The 14,788-nt window shown below is 43.7% G+C and overlaps 1 protein-coding gene across 1 annotated transcript in view; it reads left to right on the top strand.

Moving 5' to 3' along the window:
• The window catches only part of MEIOB (meiosis specific with OB-fold), an 877,351-nt gene that overhangs the window by 105,500 nt on the left and 757,063 nt on the right, over positions 1-14,788 (top strand). Inside the window, exon 5 of the mRNA XM_085629370.1 lies at positions 3,859-3,931. Coding sequence (XP_085485496.1) covers positions 3,859-3,931 — 73 coding nt within the window. The remainder of the gene's footprint in view (positions 1-3,858; positions 3,932-14,788) is intronic.

Here is a 14,788-nt window from a genome sequence, read left to right as displayed (position 1 = left end):
CTTGGTCAATGAAGAGATGGAAATGAATGAGCAATCCCTCCTCAAATCCATCAATGCAATCATAGTAAATTTATAGCAAACTTCCTACAAAACATAATGTGGCATATGTGCTGCAGAGAAGACATCGTCTGAAGAATCGCTTGGTACATACTGAGCAGGTGTCCAGAATCTCATCACCATTAAAGAGGTTAGAAGGCTACTACAGTCCTCTCACCCAGTATGCCATGATTCAACAGATTGACTGCCCTTCTTCATGATTACAAGTACTCCATACAAATGGAGCTCCAGTAATTGGGCCTGCTAAAATAATTAAGAAACTGGATCTAAAAATCTGAAAATTGGCTATGCAGCTGAGTTTTCTATGCTGGGATGAAGTATTCGGTTTTGGAGCACTGTTACTAAGGGTCATTCATATTCATAGCTAGAATTAAGGTTGTTTGCAAATGGATGTGGACCTCATAAAAAGAGGGAGGCAAAGAGTGTGAGAACCAGTGTCTCGGACTTGTCAACATCTTTGAAAAGTATTTACCTCTTCTCAGCATAGTAAATGCTTTGCTCTCCCAAGACAGCATCAAGAATCCCTGAAGACTAGAAAGATCATATCCTTCCTGAAATAGTCATCATGGATCTGAAGGTAAACATCCTTTACTCCGCATGCCTACAACGCATGCCATTATCCTGCATTTTTTACTCTGCAAAAACGTTTACAACGCAAGGCTTTACACCGCAAACCAGTACAACGCATTCCCCATTACAACGCCCGTAGGAGTTAGAATAGTAAATTGCATTGTAATGGACAATACGTTGTAATGGATTGAATTGTAAAGCCCTGTGTTGTAAAAGTTTTTGCTTAGTAAAAAATGCGGGGTAGTGGCATTTTTGGTAAACGCATGCGGAGTAAAGTGTCATATTCAGATCTGAACAATATTGTCAGTTTCTGACTAATAAAACACACTTTAAAACATATCATGGATATTTTGTTCCTGATTACTTACAGCAGAAAATCAGGCAAACTAATCACGTTTGACCATGCTTGACCTTTTAATAGCCTTTGACACTCAAGTCCTAAAAACATTATGGTAACATGCATGTGATTCTTGCACACCATATTTAAGTGGTCCCATACTAGCTATCCAACATGAACTTGGATTGATATACACATCAGTCTGCTACAAATAATAAAGATCTCTGATTCACCCTTGACACTTATCTTTTTTCCAAAACACGCATTGCTAGTGTGACACAAATTTATTTTCTTCCACGCTTTATCTCCCTGTAGCAAACATCAGAAAAACTATGTATGCCCTGTTACTCTCCCGCTTAAAAATTGACAGCATCCCCATCAAACTTATCTCTATCTCTACACAGTCTTCTTTAAAAGTTGTACTTGTTGAGGCACTTCTTCAAGGACCAACTCTGTGATCATCAATATGGCCCTGCCAGGTTCTCTCGTCTCTGGTTCACCAAAAGGAACCCTTCCTTTCGCTTCTTCAATACACTGTCTTTAATTGCCCCTATCTCTCATGGAGTTTGTTTCTCTCTCCTTGTCATGACTGTGGCTAGAACTGAAATCCAAGCATATTGGCCCAAGCCTCCCTGAAGTTTAAAACGCTTCATACTTATCTAAAACAAATACGTGCAATCAGTCCCTGAGAAAACTAGGGAGAGGAGCAACAGGAAGGGAGAACACTGGAGCACACTTGCTGTATTGATCTATGCTCTCAAGAATGTTCTGACAATCCTCTACTGCTGGTTATACATCTCTTGTCCTCTTTGGCTATAGGAATAGGTCACATGCTTGAGAATAGTTGCAATCTATGAAAATTCCATCTTTTTGTGCGGTTTCCCAATTTAGTTTCTTGGACCCACTTCAGTGCCTTCTCTGAACAAAGGCCTACCTTTAATGGCAGCTCACACCCAGATCATGTGAGGATTTGACACTCTGCTATCTTTTCACATTGAGGCAATGATATCTAAAGGAGCTTTTTAGTACAAGAGATGGGAGCAAATGTTCAGAAAGGTTGGGATTTTTCTTTGACCTTTTGAGGGCTAGAGTGGTTGGCTTTTTGAAGGAGTTGTAAGAGGGTGGGGGAAACCGAAGCTAGGCATAAGGCGGCCATTTTGTCCACCTAACAAGACAAAAGGGGCCATGTCATGACTAGGGGTATGTGCCTGCTGGTTGGTTCTTCTTTTTCTACCGTGGGAGAGTATGGAAGATCCCCAGAAAAGAGAATGATTCCTTTGACTGGAAAAAAATGCATACCAGTGGTAACTGGGCAGTTGACTGTAGGCCTGATTAGAAGGGGTGAGAAGCTTTTTTACCTCTTGAACCCTTAGAGTGCTGTCCCAGAAAACTTCCCTTAAAATATGGGGGCTTTTGGAGTACCAAGGAAGATATTACAGAACTTGTTCTGAATGTTAGGAGTTTTATATTTTCCATATTTGTCAGGCTAGGAAAAGGTGCCAAATTTACCCGATAAAAACATAGCTTTCTCAGCTACATCTTTTTAGTTTGCCTTATTCGGATACATTGGTCTTGAAGTTCAAGGCTCCAATGTGACCATGAAAATTAGGTGTTTGCCTTAGTAAAGCCCTTCAAGGTTGCAGCTTCAAGTCTTGCCCTGCTGATGAAGTACTAAGCTAAAATGCTTAAGGGGAAGAAGGAACCAAAGAATGCTGGATGAAGATCGTATCTAGGTGGCTACAATTTTGTGGGTTGTCCTTCTTTGAACCATTTTCCAGCAGGACCACAGAAGTTAGTTTTCAATCTAGGGGAGCCCTCCGTGACAGATGCTATTCACCTGGTGCTGCTGATAATTTTCAACTTCTAGAAAATGTATGTCAGAAGGGAAAATTTTAGACTGGACGAAGCAATAACTATTACTCAACCTCAGTCCATTACTGGCTGGCCGCAAGGGGTGGCTAAGGCCCAGTGCTCCATAAGTGTTGAGTAAGGCAAACCTACTGCCTGCATTCTTCCATGTTCATCGCTGTAGGCCTTGGATATGGCTGACATCTTAACACCAATTTGATTTGAATTGGATTTTATTTTATGTTACAGCTTAAGGAATGTTTTTTGGTATTTTAATCTATCCTGTTGTATTCATTTTTATGTCCTGTTGATGATTAAATTGTGCTCCTTTTAACTAAATAGTTTTGGAAATGAATGACCGAAATATTTTATAATTTATTGTGCTTTTAGAGCTTCTGTTTATATACTAGGCACACTTTTCTCTGAGGAAAGGCTTGCTGTTTTGTCACAATATCTAGTTTACTTATTAGGAACTGAGGGCCTAGTTTAGATTTTGGTGGATGGGTTGATCCTTCAAAAAGGTGACGGACATGCCGCCTGCCGTATTACAAGTGTCACAGTATATAACTGACTTACAATATGGCAAGCAGGATATCTGTCACGTTTGTAATGGAGCGACCTGACCGCCTAACTCTAAATCAGGGCCTAAAGTATTTTGACTTGTTTTGAGCTTTGCTCCAGTACACATCACAACTGCAGCCACGTTCTTCGTTACTGTACTAAATCTGGTTTCCTACACAGCCCAGTCATCATTTCCCTTATCACAATCCATTACCTTAATGCCTTGGCATCTTAGAGAGACATGCAAGTGAAGATTACTAGTAGTTATAATACTGTCTTCTTTTACAGTCAAAACAAAAAAGATTTTAACTACAGTAACATTTTACTTCCCTACAAATATGTTTGCAAAATCTTTAATGACTTCACATAGAATTACTTTTTATTTAATGTAATTGTTTTGTTTACCTTTGCCAAGATTTATAATGCAGCAGTTCAAGTGATAAAGTAAGTTATACACTTACTCATAATGGCGCGATTTTTTTCAGTTGTAATTGAAAATCCTTTAGTTCAGACAAAAGATGCAGAAAAAGAAGAAAAGTTTAATCCAACAACACCAAGGTAAAGTTACTACAGCATTAATAGCTATACGTTCAAAAACTGATAATCACATTACAGTGTTATTCAAATCCTACCCATGAATAGCCTCTGTTAAGTTGTTATTCTCCAATTTAGACTGAACTGCATTTAATTGATCGCAGACCGATGAAGAGCTGATTTAGTTTTTGAAGTTGCTGAACTCTTAATAGTCGCAGACAGTAGAAACGTTGTTTCATTTATAAGAGTAAAGAAGTGTGTGAATAAATAAATAAATACAATATTGATCAATCAGTTTTGATTATTCAGACTGTCCACTTAAGGTAGACATCAGTAAACTATTCTGATCAAGGGCTTTGATCAATAAGTCTCTAAACATTCTTGATTATAAATGTCACATCCATGTCGTATATTCTCTGTGTTCGTGTCTACTGGAGATACCGATCAGCATCCTAAAGCGACCTTTTGGAACTTTATTGAGACTGACCAGAGCCCTTGATCAGAATTGTTTACATGGCAGACTCTGGTGTCTCCATATGTTGTCCTGACGAAGACCTCCTCCTCCGATGATCCATTGTAATGTTGAATTATTGGGATTGAAACCTTAACGCAAGAAACGGTCTGTACTATACTAGTGGCTGGCATATAATAAATGAACTCATGTAATGACCCAGTTGAAATTGATGTATACCTTTGGGTTGATAGACTGAATAATCAAAAGTGGTTTATAAATATTGTAAATATTTTGTATAAATGTATTCATACACACGTCTTTAGTGCACAAGCACCTTATACACCGTGCATGGAGCACCTTGTTGAGGTATGTTGCTTCTTTAATGGCATCAACTATTGAAAAAGACAATATACCTCTTGTAATTGAAACAGTTTTTCTATTATCTCTGTCCGTTTGAAAACTCTTTGGGCTTGTGGAAGGATCTTACATTACTGACTTCCTGTCAATTCTTAAATATCGAAAATAGATCCGACAGAATCACACTTTTATCTATTGTAACTAACCCGAGTTGTGAGTAGCCCCATACTTTGTTGGACATTTAACAAGGGCTGTTTATACTTAGTTAATCATTGGACTAGCTGACCTTACATTAAGTAGTCTTAAGTATCAAGCTTGTTTGGAAAATGGCAGTAAGTCTTTGTTATACTCCACACTTGTTTATATAACTGGTTCACAGCTGTTTACCATTGCTTGATGTGGAATGTGATGTTGCCTAGCTACCAGGAGTTGAACGGTGGCGATTAGTCAAGGAGGAGAGCGGTTGGTGTGGGAGGTTGTTGACCATTGCTGTCGTCTCCGAAACAAATACTATCATCAAAAAGAATTCCCTGTGTAGAGAATCTGGACAAAGTTTAAAACACACAACAACAGCAGTCAAAAGCCTTGATATTGCCTAAAATTAGATAGTGATCGAGGTGAGTATGTTTTGCATGAATAAAGTAACTACCCTACAAATAAATTTTGCAACTGCATCAGTGGTCAGATTGGGTGATCACATTAAAAAGTCGCAGGTGTATGGAGTGATTCAGTCTGTTGCACCAATCACAGTTGAGTTTCAAGCCTCGGCATACTACTAAGAGGGTTCTTGTGGAGGTGATCGACTCGATTAGGATGTCATTAAGTCTAGGAAAACAGGCTGCCTTGATCCTATTGGATCTACAAGCGACTTTTGACACTGTGTAGCACGCCCTTCTCTTTCAGTGCTTAGAAGACAACGGAGTTGGAAGCCAGGCACTGGCCTGGCTTCCATACTTGCTAGACAATAGGAGTTAGGCAGTTTGGATGCCTCCCTACTCTTCTGACATCAAAATCCTTAAATCTGGGTTACTATAGGGCTCAGCCTTGAGCCCTACCTTATTTAATGTCTTTATGTCCCCATTGGCTTTTCTGGTGGAGTCCTTTGGCATGTGGATAGCCTCTTTTGGTGATAATACACAGTTGTTTCTATCTTTTGAGAATGGTGTCCACGGTGTGCAGGAAGCTTTCAAGGGTTGTTTAGGGTCTGTTTTTGAGTGTAGGTGGGCCAGCAATTTCTAATGAAACTCAGATGAGACCAAGATTTTGCTGTTTGAACCCACCTCCCCTCTATGGGTGTTGGATAGCTGGCCAGATGTTATGCCCCCTCTTTCCTCCTCCCCTCCGGCTAATGTAGTTTGAAATTTGGAATTTAAACTAGACCAGCAACTGACGAGCCCACCACAACCAGGTGGTGGATGTGGCGAGCACGTGTTTTGCCTTGCTAAGCTCCCGCAAGGAAATTTCTGTGCTTGCTGCCTCTTCAGTCACAGAAAACAGTCATTAATGCGTCAATCACATCTTGTTTTGGCTGTGCCACTGTCTTTTATTGTAAATTGAGAACAAAATGCAAGCAAGTTATAGCATTATATAGCACAATTTAAATGTAATTGTTTTGAATATATTATAGTTAACTAAACATGTTGTTTTCAATCAACCCCCAGAGTCCTTTCCACATTTACTACTAAGTAGTAAACTTACAATTGTGAGGATCTCCCCATGAAAAAGATAGGAGAGGTGGAGCTGTAGATTTTTTTAATACCATTTTTTAGCACTTTTGTAGTACTGCTTGCAGAGTTTGATTTTCATTGGGAAATTAATCTGCTGCTAGGCAGTGTGGAACATTTTTGTGATATGTGGTATAAAAGAGCTATTCGTTTTTGTTCATAGTGAGTGAGTTTTTTGACTGGCAAGGGATTGCATTCAGCGTCCAGTGAACAAACTCTCGTCTGTAGGATAGAAGGTAAACAGCTGCAGGATTATGTGGTCTAAACCTATGACAGTGGCAAGAACTGCTAGGAAAGTCTCTTAGTTAACAGTGGCAAGGCCATCAAGAGATCAAGAATGCACGAAGCTCTTCATTTTGGAGCCATTGATCATCATCAATAGCCTCAATTTTCATGCTTTCTGTAGGGAACTTGGGGGAAAATGTCTAGATAATTTGTGTGACTGCAAATCATCCAGCTTGATAAAATACATTGTTTGCAACAGCAAAAACCCTTTTACATATGTACTAACCTCATTTTGCAATTTAGAAAAGCTTTTCCTAAAGGTAACAAGAGTTTAGAAATAAATCACTGAATCACATGGAATGGGCATGTTAAGGGTGTTCTTTCCAAGTAGCGGTTCTATATCCTATGTATCAATGGTTTGCGCTCGTAATTCCGGTCGTAAACCATTGATCGTTACCAGCACCTAAGTTGGAGTCGTAACTGATTCACATAGGGGAATGGGTTCCCTTTATACCCCTTTCCTTTGGCTATTGGGGTGGCAGGTGCAGGGGGAGTAGGCAGTCGTCCAGGGGGCAACTATCTGCTCTCTCTGATGTTTTTTTTTTGTTTTTTTAAGAAGCCCCAGTTCCTTTAAGGAATGATGGCAGCTTCTAAAAACCAAGTTTTCTGTTTTGAATGTAATTAGAGGGGTGGTGGTCTTGAAGGAAGTGACCCGATTAGGGTCACCCGGGTCCCTCACGACCACTTCTCAGCCTTACATACAAATGAAGAGTCTTCAGACAGTAGAGAATACAAACCAAGTTATTTATTAGTATTGTGCTCGAGCGGAGTCCAGTCTGACTAGCCTCCTAAGATGCTCCCAAGGAGACTGACCCTCACCAACATTACATCAGATGTTATACATTTCCAATGCCCAGCAAGACCCGCCCAAAACTGGAAATTTCCAGTTGGAGCAGGTTAACAAAGGAGACAAAGAAGATGAGCTACACTCCTGGGATCGGGTACATGTTATCTCAGCCTCAAGGTTATTCTGCTCATGCCCACCACTGTAAGCATGAGAACAGGCCTATCTAACAAGGCAGGTATGCAAAGGCACAATCATGTATGCATTGAAACAACGAAGCTCAGCTTGGAGAAATACAAAAAAAAAATATTGAAGCTGCTTTCTGCTGAGGCAGGCAAAGAGGGACAGAAGTTAGTTTCGATCATCACACAAAATGGCGGTTAAATGCAAAATGGTGCTGCAAATGCTAACTTATGCAAAAAGAACTATTGATGGACAGAATGCAGAACAATGTCATATAGTCACCCCAGTACAGAGATCTGGGCCTAAATCCATCCTTTTTTTGCTCACCATGCCATTCTAGTTTGGACCCAGCCATATGCAAATCAGTCTTGAGCCTGCGCCCAATGGGAACAGTCCAGCTGGAACTGCCAGGCCAGGCCAGGTCCTCCCTGGACTGGAAACAAGCATCCGAGAACCGGTTTCGGGGTTTCACCCCTCATCAGCCGGGATAGCTTGACTCCAGTGGCATGGAGAGCACGGGACCCAAGTCTGGGCATACCCATCTCACTCTGGGTGATAAATACAAAAAGAACAATTGATGGACAGAATGCAGCACAAAATGTCCTACATTCACCCCAGTACAGAGATCTGGGCCTAAATCCATTGTTTTTTTGCTCACCATGCCATTCCAGTTTGCACCCAGCCATATGCAAATCAGTCTTGACCCTGCGCCCAATGGGAACAGTCCAGCCCGAACTGCCAGGCCAGGTCCTCCCTGGACTGGAAACCGGCATCCTAGGACCGGTTTTGGGTTTCACCCCTCATCAGCCAGGATAGCTTGACTCCAGCGGCATGGAGAGCACGGGACCCACGTCTGGGCATACCCGTCCCAATCGGGGTGACAAATGCAAAAAGAACATTTGATGGAGAGAATGCAGCATAATGGCCCACATTCACCCCAGTACAGAGATCCGGGCATAAATCCATTGTTTTTTTGCTCACCATGCCATTCCAGGTTGCACCCAGCCATATGCAAATCAGTCTTGACCCTACGCCCAATGGGAACAGTCCAGCCCGAACTGCCAGGCCAGGTCCTCCCTGGACTGGAAACAAGAATCCTAGGACCAGTTTCGGGGTTTCATATCAGCCAGGATAGCTTGACTCCAGTGGCATGGAGAGCACGGGACCCACGTCTGGGCATACCCGTCCCACTTGGGGTGACAAATGCAAAAAGAACAATTGATGGACAGAATGCAGAACAATGTCATACATTCACCCCAGTACAGAAATCTGGGCATAAATCCATCGTTTTTTTGCTCACCATGTCATTCCAGTCTGGACCCAGCCATGTGCAAATCAGTCTTGACCCTACTCCCAATGGGAACAGTCCAGCTCGAACTGCCAGGCCCTCCTGGACTAGAAACAAGCATCCTATGACCGGCTTCAGGGTTTCACCCCTCATCAGTCAGGATAGCTTGACTCCAGGCATGTAGAGCATGGGACTCACGTCTGGGCATACCCGTCCCACTCGGGGTGACTAATGCAAGAAGAACAATTGATGGACAGAATGCAGAACAATGTCATACATTCTCCCCAGTACAGAGATCTGGGCCTAAATCCATCGTTTTTTTGCTCACCATGCCGTTCCAGTTTGGACCCAGCCATATGCCGTTGGCGTTGGGCAAACGTTTAAAGTCGAGACAGGACACTCTGTCTCCTCACAATCTTGAGAGGTCGACATCGAGGCACAAGTCTCCATCAAGATCTGTACATATGTCATCAATGTCGAGGCATAAGGCGCCGTCTCCGGCGTCGAAGCAGAGGACTCCGTCGACTTCATCCCACAGAAGATCGATGTCGAGACACCTGTCTTCGATGCACAGGCGTTCAACGTCGAGACAGAGGTCTCTATCGACGTCAGTGCAGACACTCATCGTCGAGACAGAAGACTCCTTCGACAACAAGACTGTCGACGCCGAGGCAGAAGTCTCCGTTGAGGGCATCTCGAATACGGTCGACGTCGAGGCAGAGGACTCCGTCGACAATACCACGAAGGCTGTCGAGACAGAGGTCGATGTAGAAGCAGCGACGTTTACCGTCAAGACAAAGCATTCCTTCGGCGTCCAGGCTCGGATGTTCAACGTCGAAGCGCAGATCTGTTATGGGCTTACACTCAGTGGGTTGTTCTCGGTCGCCATCACGGACATCGAGAGCAGTATCTCACTGCACGTTGTCAAGCCGGTCTTCTATTTCTTCCTCATGATCACCGGTGGTCATTTCAACGTCGCATAGCCAGGCATCTTCACCTGGTCAATCCCATCCAGCTGAGGATCCTGCAAGAACGGAGAAGGAAAAATCTCCATCTGCACACAGCTCACGCTCGGAGGAAGCTCCTGCGCGGGATGAGAGACGAAAATCTCAATCAGTGCATCTCTCTCCCAGATGGTTGTTACCTCTACATAACTGGTGCAAAGCTGACGCTCCACAAATGGGAGGTGCTCAGGACTATTCCAGTCCTTTACACAGGTCTCCTCTTGCCCGTCTCGTGCAAGCAGCGGATCTCTCTCCCACTACTCCATTGTGGAGTAGAGATCGCGCACATACTCCTGCTCGCTCTTCAAGAAGAAGATCCAGGTCTTGAGAGCAAAGGAGAAGACACAGGTCTCCAACAAGTTCACCCTCTTCCACACATTCTTTGAAGAGGGACTACTCCCCGACTCTCACAGACAGCCCACCGTCGAGAATCTCTCAAGTAGACGACGTTGTTACTTTTCACGATGTTCTCTCCAGAGGGACAAACAAGTTAAACATTTCTATGCCTACTCAGCAAAGCTCATCCTCAGTCATATTCGAGATTTTGCATCAGAGATCAGCAACAAAGCCATTGCTACCTCTGGTCCGATGTCTACTCCAGCCTGTAATGGACATATTTCTAACTCTAGTGACTCTCAAGCCCGCGCCAGCGATAATCGTGAAAAAATACAGGCCGCCTGAAGAAGACCCATTATTCCTCAGATCTGATTCTCCACCAGATTCCGTTATTATAGCTGCAGCCAAGAAGACACACGCAGTAGTCTCCTCATCTACAGTTCCACCGGATAAGGAGAGCAGAGCACAGGATGCATGGGGGAGAAAAGTCTGTGGCACGTCAGCCTCCATGATGAAAGTCTCCAGTGCTTCGGCCCTGTTGGGCCGTTATGACAGATCTCTGTGGGACTCTCTGCAGAGGTTCACAGAGAAGCTACCAAGGGAAGACTGCAGAGATTTTGAGGAAATTGTGCAAGAAGGCAGCTTGGTAGCAAACCAAGTGATCAGCGCCGCTGCTGATGGAGCGTCGCTGTCTGCGCAGCCTATGCTCATGGAATCAGCACCAGAAGATCACCATGGCTCCATCTTACTGCTCCTAAACCGGAAGCGCAGTCCCAGATTCTCAATCTCCCTTTCACAGGCTCATCCTTGTTTGGCACTCACACTGATGAGTAAATGTCGAGGATGAAGTCAGAACTCGATACTCCGAAGGCGGTTGGGCTGGAGAAGAAGAAAGAGTTATGGCGCCGTTACAGGCCCTACAATCGGCGACCCTTCCGTCAGAGGGTTCAAACCCCTCATTGGCAGAGGCAACAGTAGTAGCACGGTCAATCGAAGTCCCAGTACCAGGGTCGTCGTACCCCAGAGGAATAGGAACCCCTCGTCAGGCAACTACCCCAGCAAAAACACCAATTAAACAATGAGTGTCCACTTCCTCCATCACTGTATTGCCAATCATCTGGAAGAGTAGCAGAGTATTACGAAAGACCAATGAGCGTTGACTACACTGCAGAATGGGTACTCTCTACGTTTTCGACATCGACCTCCCTCGATCCCACCAGCGAAAACAACATGCCACCAGATAAAACTACTGCAGCGGGTGGTGTCTATCTTTCTAAGAAAGTCAGCCATCGAGAAAGTTCCTGCATCACAACGAGGTCAAGGAGTATACTCAAGGTACTTCTTCGTAAAGAAAAAGGGTCGAAAGTCAGATTTCAGACCTATTATAAACCTTCGAGAACTCAACAAGTCCATCAGAAAAGAAAGGTTTAGCATGTTGGCTCTTCATCAAATATATCCACATCTACAACAGGGAGATTGGATGTGTTCGCTGGATCTGCAAGATGCGTACTTTTATGTCCCAATCAATTTTCATCACAGGAAGTTCCTGCATTTCCTGGTGGGGTCCTCCCATTATCAGTTCAATGTATTGCCCTTCGGGTTGAAGTCAGTGTTCACGAAGAGCATGGTAGTAGTAGCAGCCGCTCTACGATGCAGGGGCATCTTTGTGTTCCCCTATCTCGACGACTGGCTTCTGAAAGGTCCCTCTCCCCGGAGTGTGAGGAACAATGTCTAGACCTTTGCCAGCAACTGGGTCTCCACGTAAACCTTGAAAAATTGACTCGGCATCCCTCGCAGAGAATTCATTATCTGGAGGCAACAATAGACTCCGCAATAGTAAAAGTGTTTCCTTTGGAGGAGAGACTGTTTTCAATCGCACTGAAGGGCAAGCAGATCTTACACAACAACCTACCTTCGGTCCTCCAGGTTGCATCTCTTCTAGGGTCAGTGGCATCCTGCGTCTTTCTGGTACCCAATGCCAGATTGAGAATGCGTCCCTTAAAACAGGTTCTGGAGGACAAGTGGGATCAAAGAACGGCTCAGTGGGAAGACAGGATACAACTGTCGCACGCAGCCAGAGCATTAATACCATGGTGGATGAGACAAGAAAATCTCCTGGTAGGAGTTCCATTCCATCAGGCTCCTCCCTCCCAATCTTTGATCATGTTCGCCTCCCTACAGGGTTGGGGAGCTCACATGGGGTCTCTCCAGACACAAGGTCAATGGTATACAAAAGAACAGTTGTACCACATCAACATGCTGGAGTTGAGAGCGGTGCATCTGGCTCTCAAGGCTTTCCTCCCTTCGATTCAGACCAATTCCATTCTAGTACAGACGAACAATACGAACACCATGTATTACCTGAACAAACAGGGAGGGACTCGATCGAGGACTCTGTCGCTGGAAGCTCAGGCCCTCTGGCATTGGCTCTTAGCGAGAAATCTATCGATTACAGCAGTGCACCTACCGGGAGAGCAGAATTCATGGACAGACTCTCTCAGTCGACACTTCGAGGACCAGCAGGACTGGGTTCTAAACCACGAAGTTGTCGAGGACATTTTCCAAGAATGGGGTCGTCCAAGCATCGATCTGTTCGCGGACGACACAAACAAAAAAAGCAGAGACTTCGCCTCAAGGTACTACCGACCAGGGTCGAAGGGGAATGCCCTTTTGATCAGCTGGTCAGGGGCATTTGTGTATGTCTTTTCACCTGTTCCACTCATCCCAAAGGTGGTGACCAAACTCTCACACTCGGACACGAGGATGATTCTGATCGCTCCGGATTGGCCCAGGTCATTCTAAGGACTTTTTTCCCGGATCCTACTACGCCTGCGGAACGAGCTCTACACACTCCAAACATCAAAAGATGTCTTAAATTCTACCTGCATAGTCTATACGCAAAATTGATCAACTCTTTGTAGCCTATGGGCAAGGCCGTCAAGGCACTTTAATCTCTAAAACTACTATTGATGGATAGCAACCACAATTCAAATTTGCCACAATAAGGCTGGCAAACCCTTGTCAAGGACAGTGAAAGCACACTCCACTCTGGCAGTCTCTACTTCAATTGCCATGTTTGCTGGTGTGCCTCTGGAAATAATATGCAGAGCTGCAACGTGGAAGACAACGCATACATTCATGCAGCATTACTGCCTGAAGTCAACACAGCGGGCTGACGCAGCCGTGGGAAAGCCAGTACTACGTGACTTATTTCAGTAAGGTAAGCCTCTTTAAGTAGAGGATTGCTGTTCTATTGTCAATATCTATAGAAAATGTAAAAACAAATGTGTTCTGTAAATTTGAAATGTATATACTTGTGTTTTGAAGACAATAGAGAGATTTATTGCACTTGTCAATGCCTTCTATATGCTTTTACTCTACACCAACACTTTAAAAAAGCATACCTTTTGTGAATACATCTGGAAGTATTATTGGCATTACCCGCCATCCACTAAAAATGCTTACTAAATGTATGTAACTGCTTAGTATTCTGATTCAAGCATTTGAATATATGAAAGATACCCCAATAATAGATAAGAAATTAGTTACTTACCTGTAACTGCAGTTATCCAGCATTGGTTTCATTCATAGCTTCACATGCAACCCACCCTCCTCCCCGGAGAGTCAGCTTTGGCACTACAGTATTACTGTTCTCACTTGTGGAAAATCTGAGGGTCTCAACGGAATGCTGAACAATGCAAACATACACCCCCAGTCACAAAGATCTGGGTGAAACTGTACATAAGGCTGTGATAAAGCAGCACAGTTTTCAGGCAAAATCCTGCTAGATGCTGCCTAGATGTGTTTTTCTAGTTTTACATCCAATTCTACAAAGAAACTGAGACTGCACACACTAAGAGCATGGTCCAGTATCAGAGGGACCAGAGACTTGAATCCTAAACAGAGGAGTTTGTTTTTAGGAGCAGAATGTCTGACTTTGTGGGATTCAGTTGTAGAATAATTGGCAGACTTCTACTAACTGATCATTCCGAGAGCTGAGCTAATTGGGGCAGATTGTTACAGCAACCTCCACTAGGCTGAGAAAGAATTGGGTGTTAATAGCATACATCAAAACCTTGGTCCAATGTGCATGAAGGATGCTAGTCAGGAGAGGAGATAGTTCAAAATGAAGGACAAAATATCAGTTCTATGTCAGAGATAAAAAAGAATCTGAAGCTCCAAGGACCTACCGCTGCAAACCAAGATCAGGCTTTTAACACCAACGTAAATCGGTCCTTCGGTATGGAGCAGACACTTGGAGGACAATAGTGACCACTACCAACACAGTTCAGAGCTTTATCAACACTTGTTGAGTAAAACCCTTCAAATCCGCTGGCCAAACACCATGAGCAACCAATCAATGAGAGAGGGGACTAGGAGCGAATGAAAAAGGTCCTGTACCAGTGCTCCTGAAAGTTATATGATTATTCCATGGAAGGTTATACAGTTCCTATATAAAGAAAGAA

Source organism: Triturus cristatus, chromosome 10 (genome assembly GCF_964204655.1).
Source record: "Triturus cristatus chromosome 10, aTriCri1.1, whole genome shotgun sequence".
NCBI classification, from domain to species: domain Eukaryota; kingdom Metazoa; phylum Chordata; class Amphibia; order Caudata; family Salamandridae; genus Triturus; species Triturus cristatus.
The sequence above is the reverse complement of the archived record's forward strand: the minus strand, read 5'-3'. Positions and strand labels throughout refer to the sequence as shown.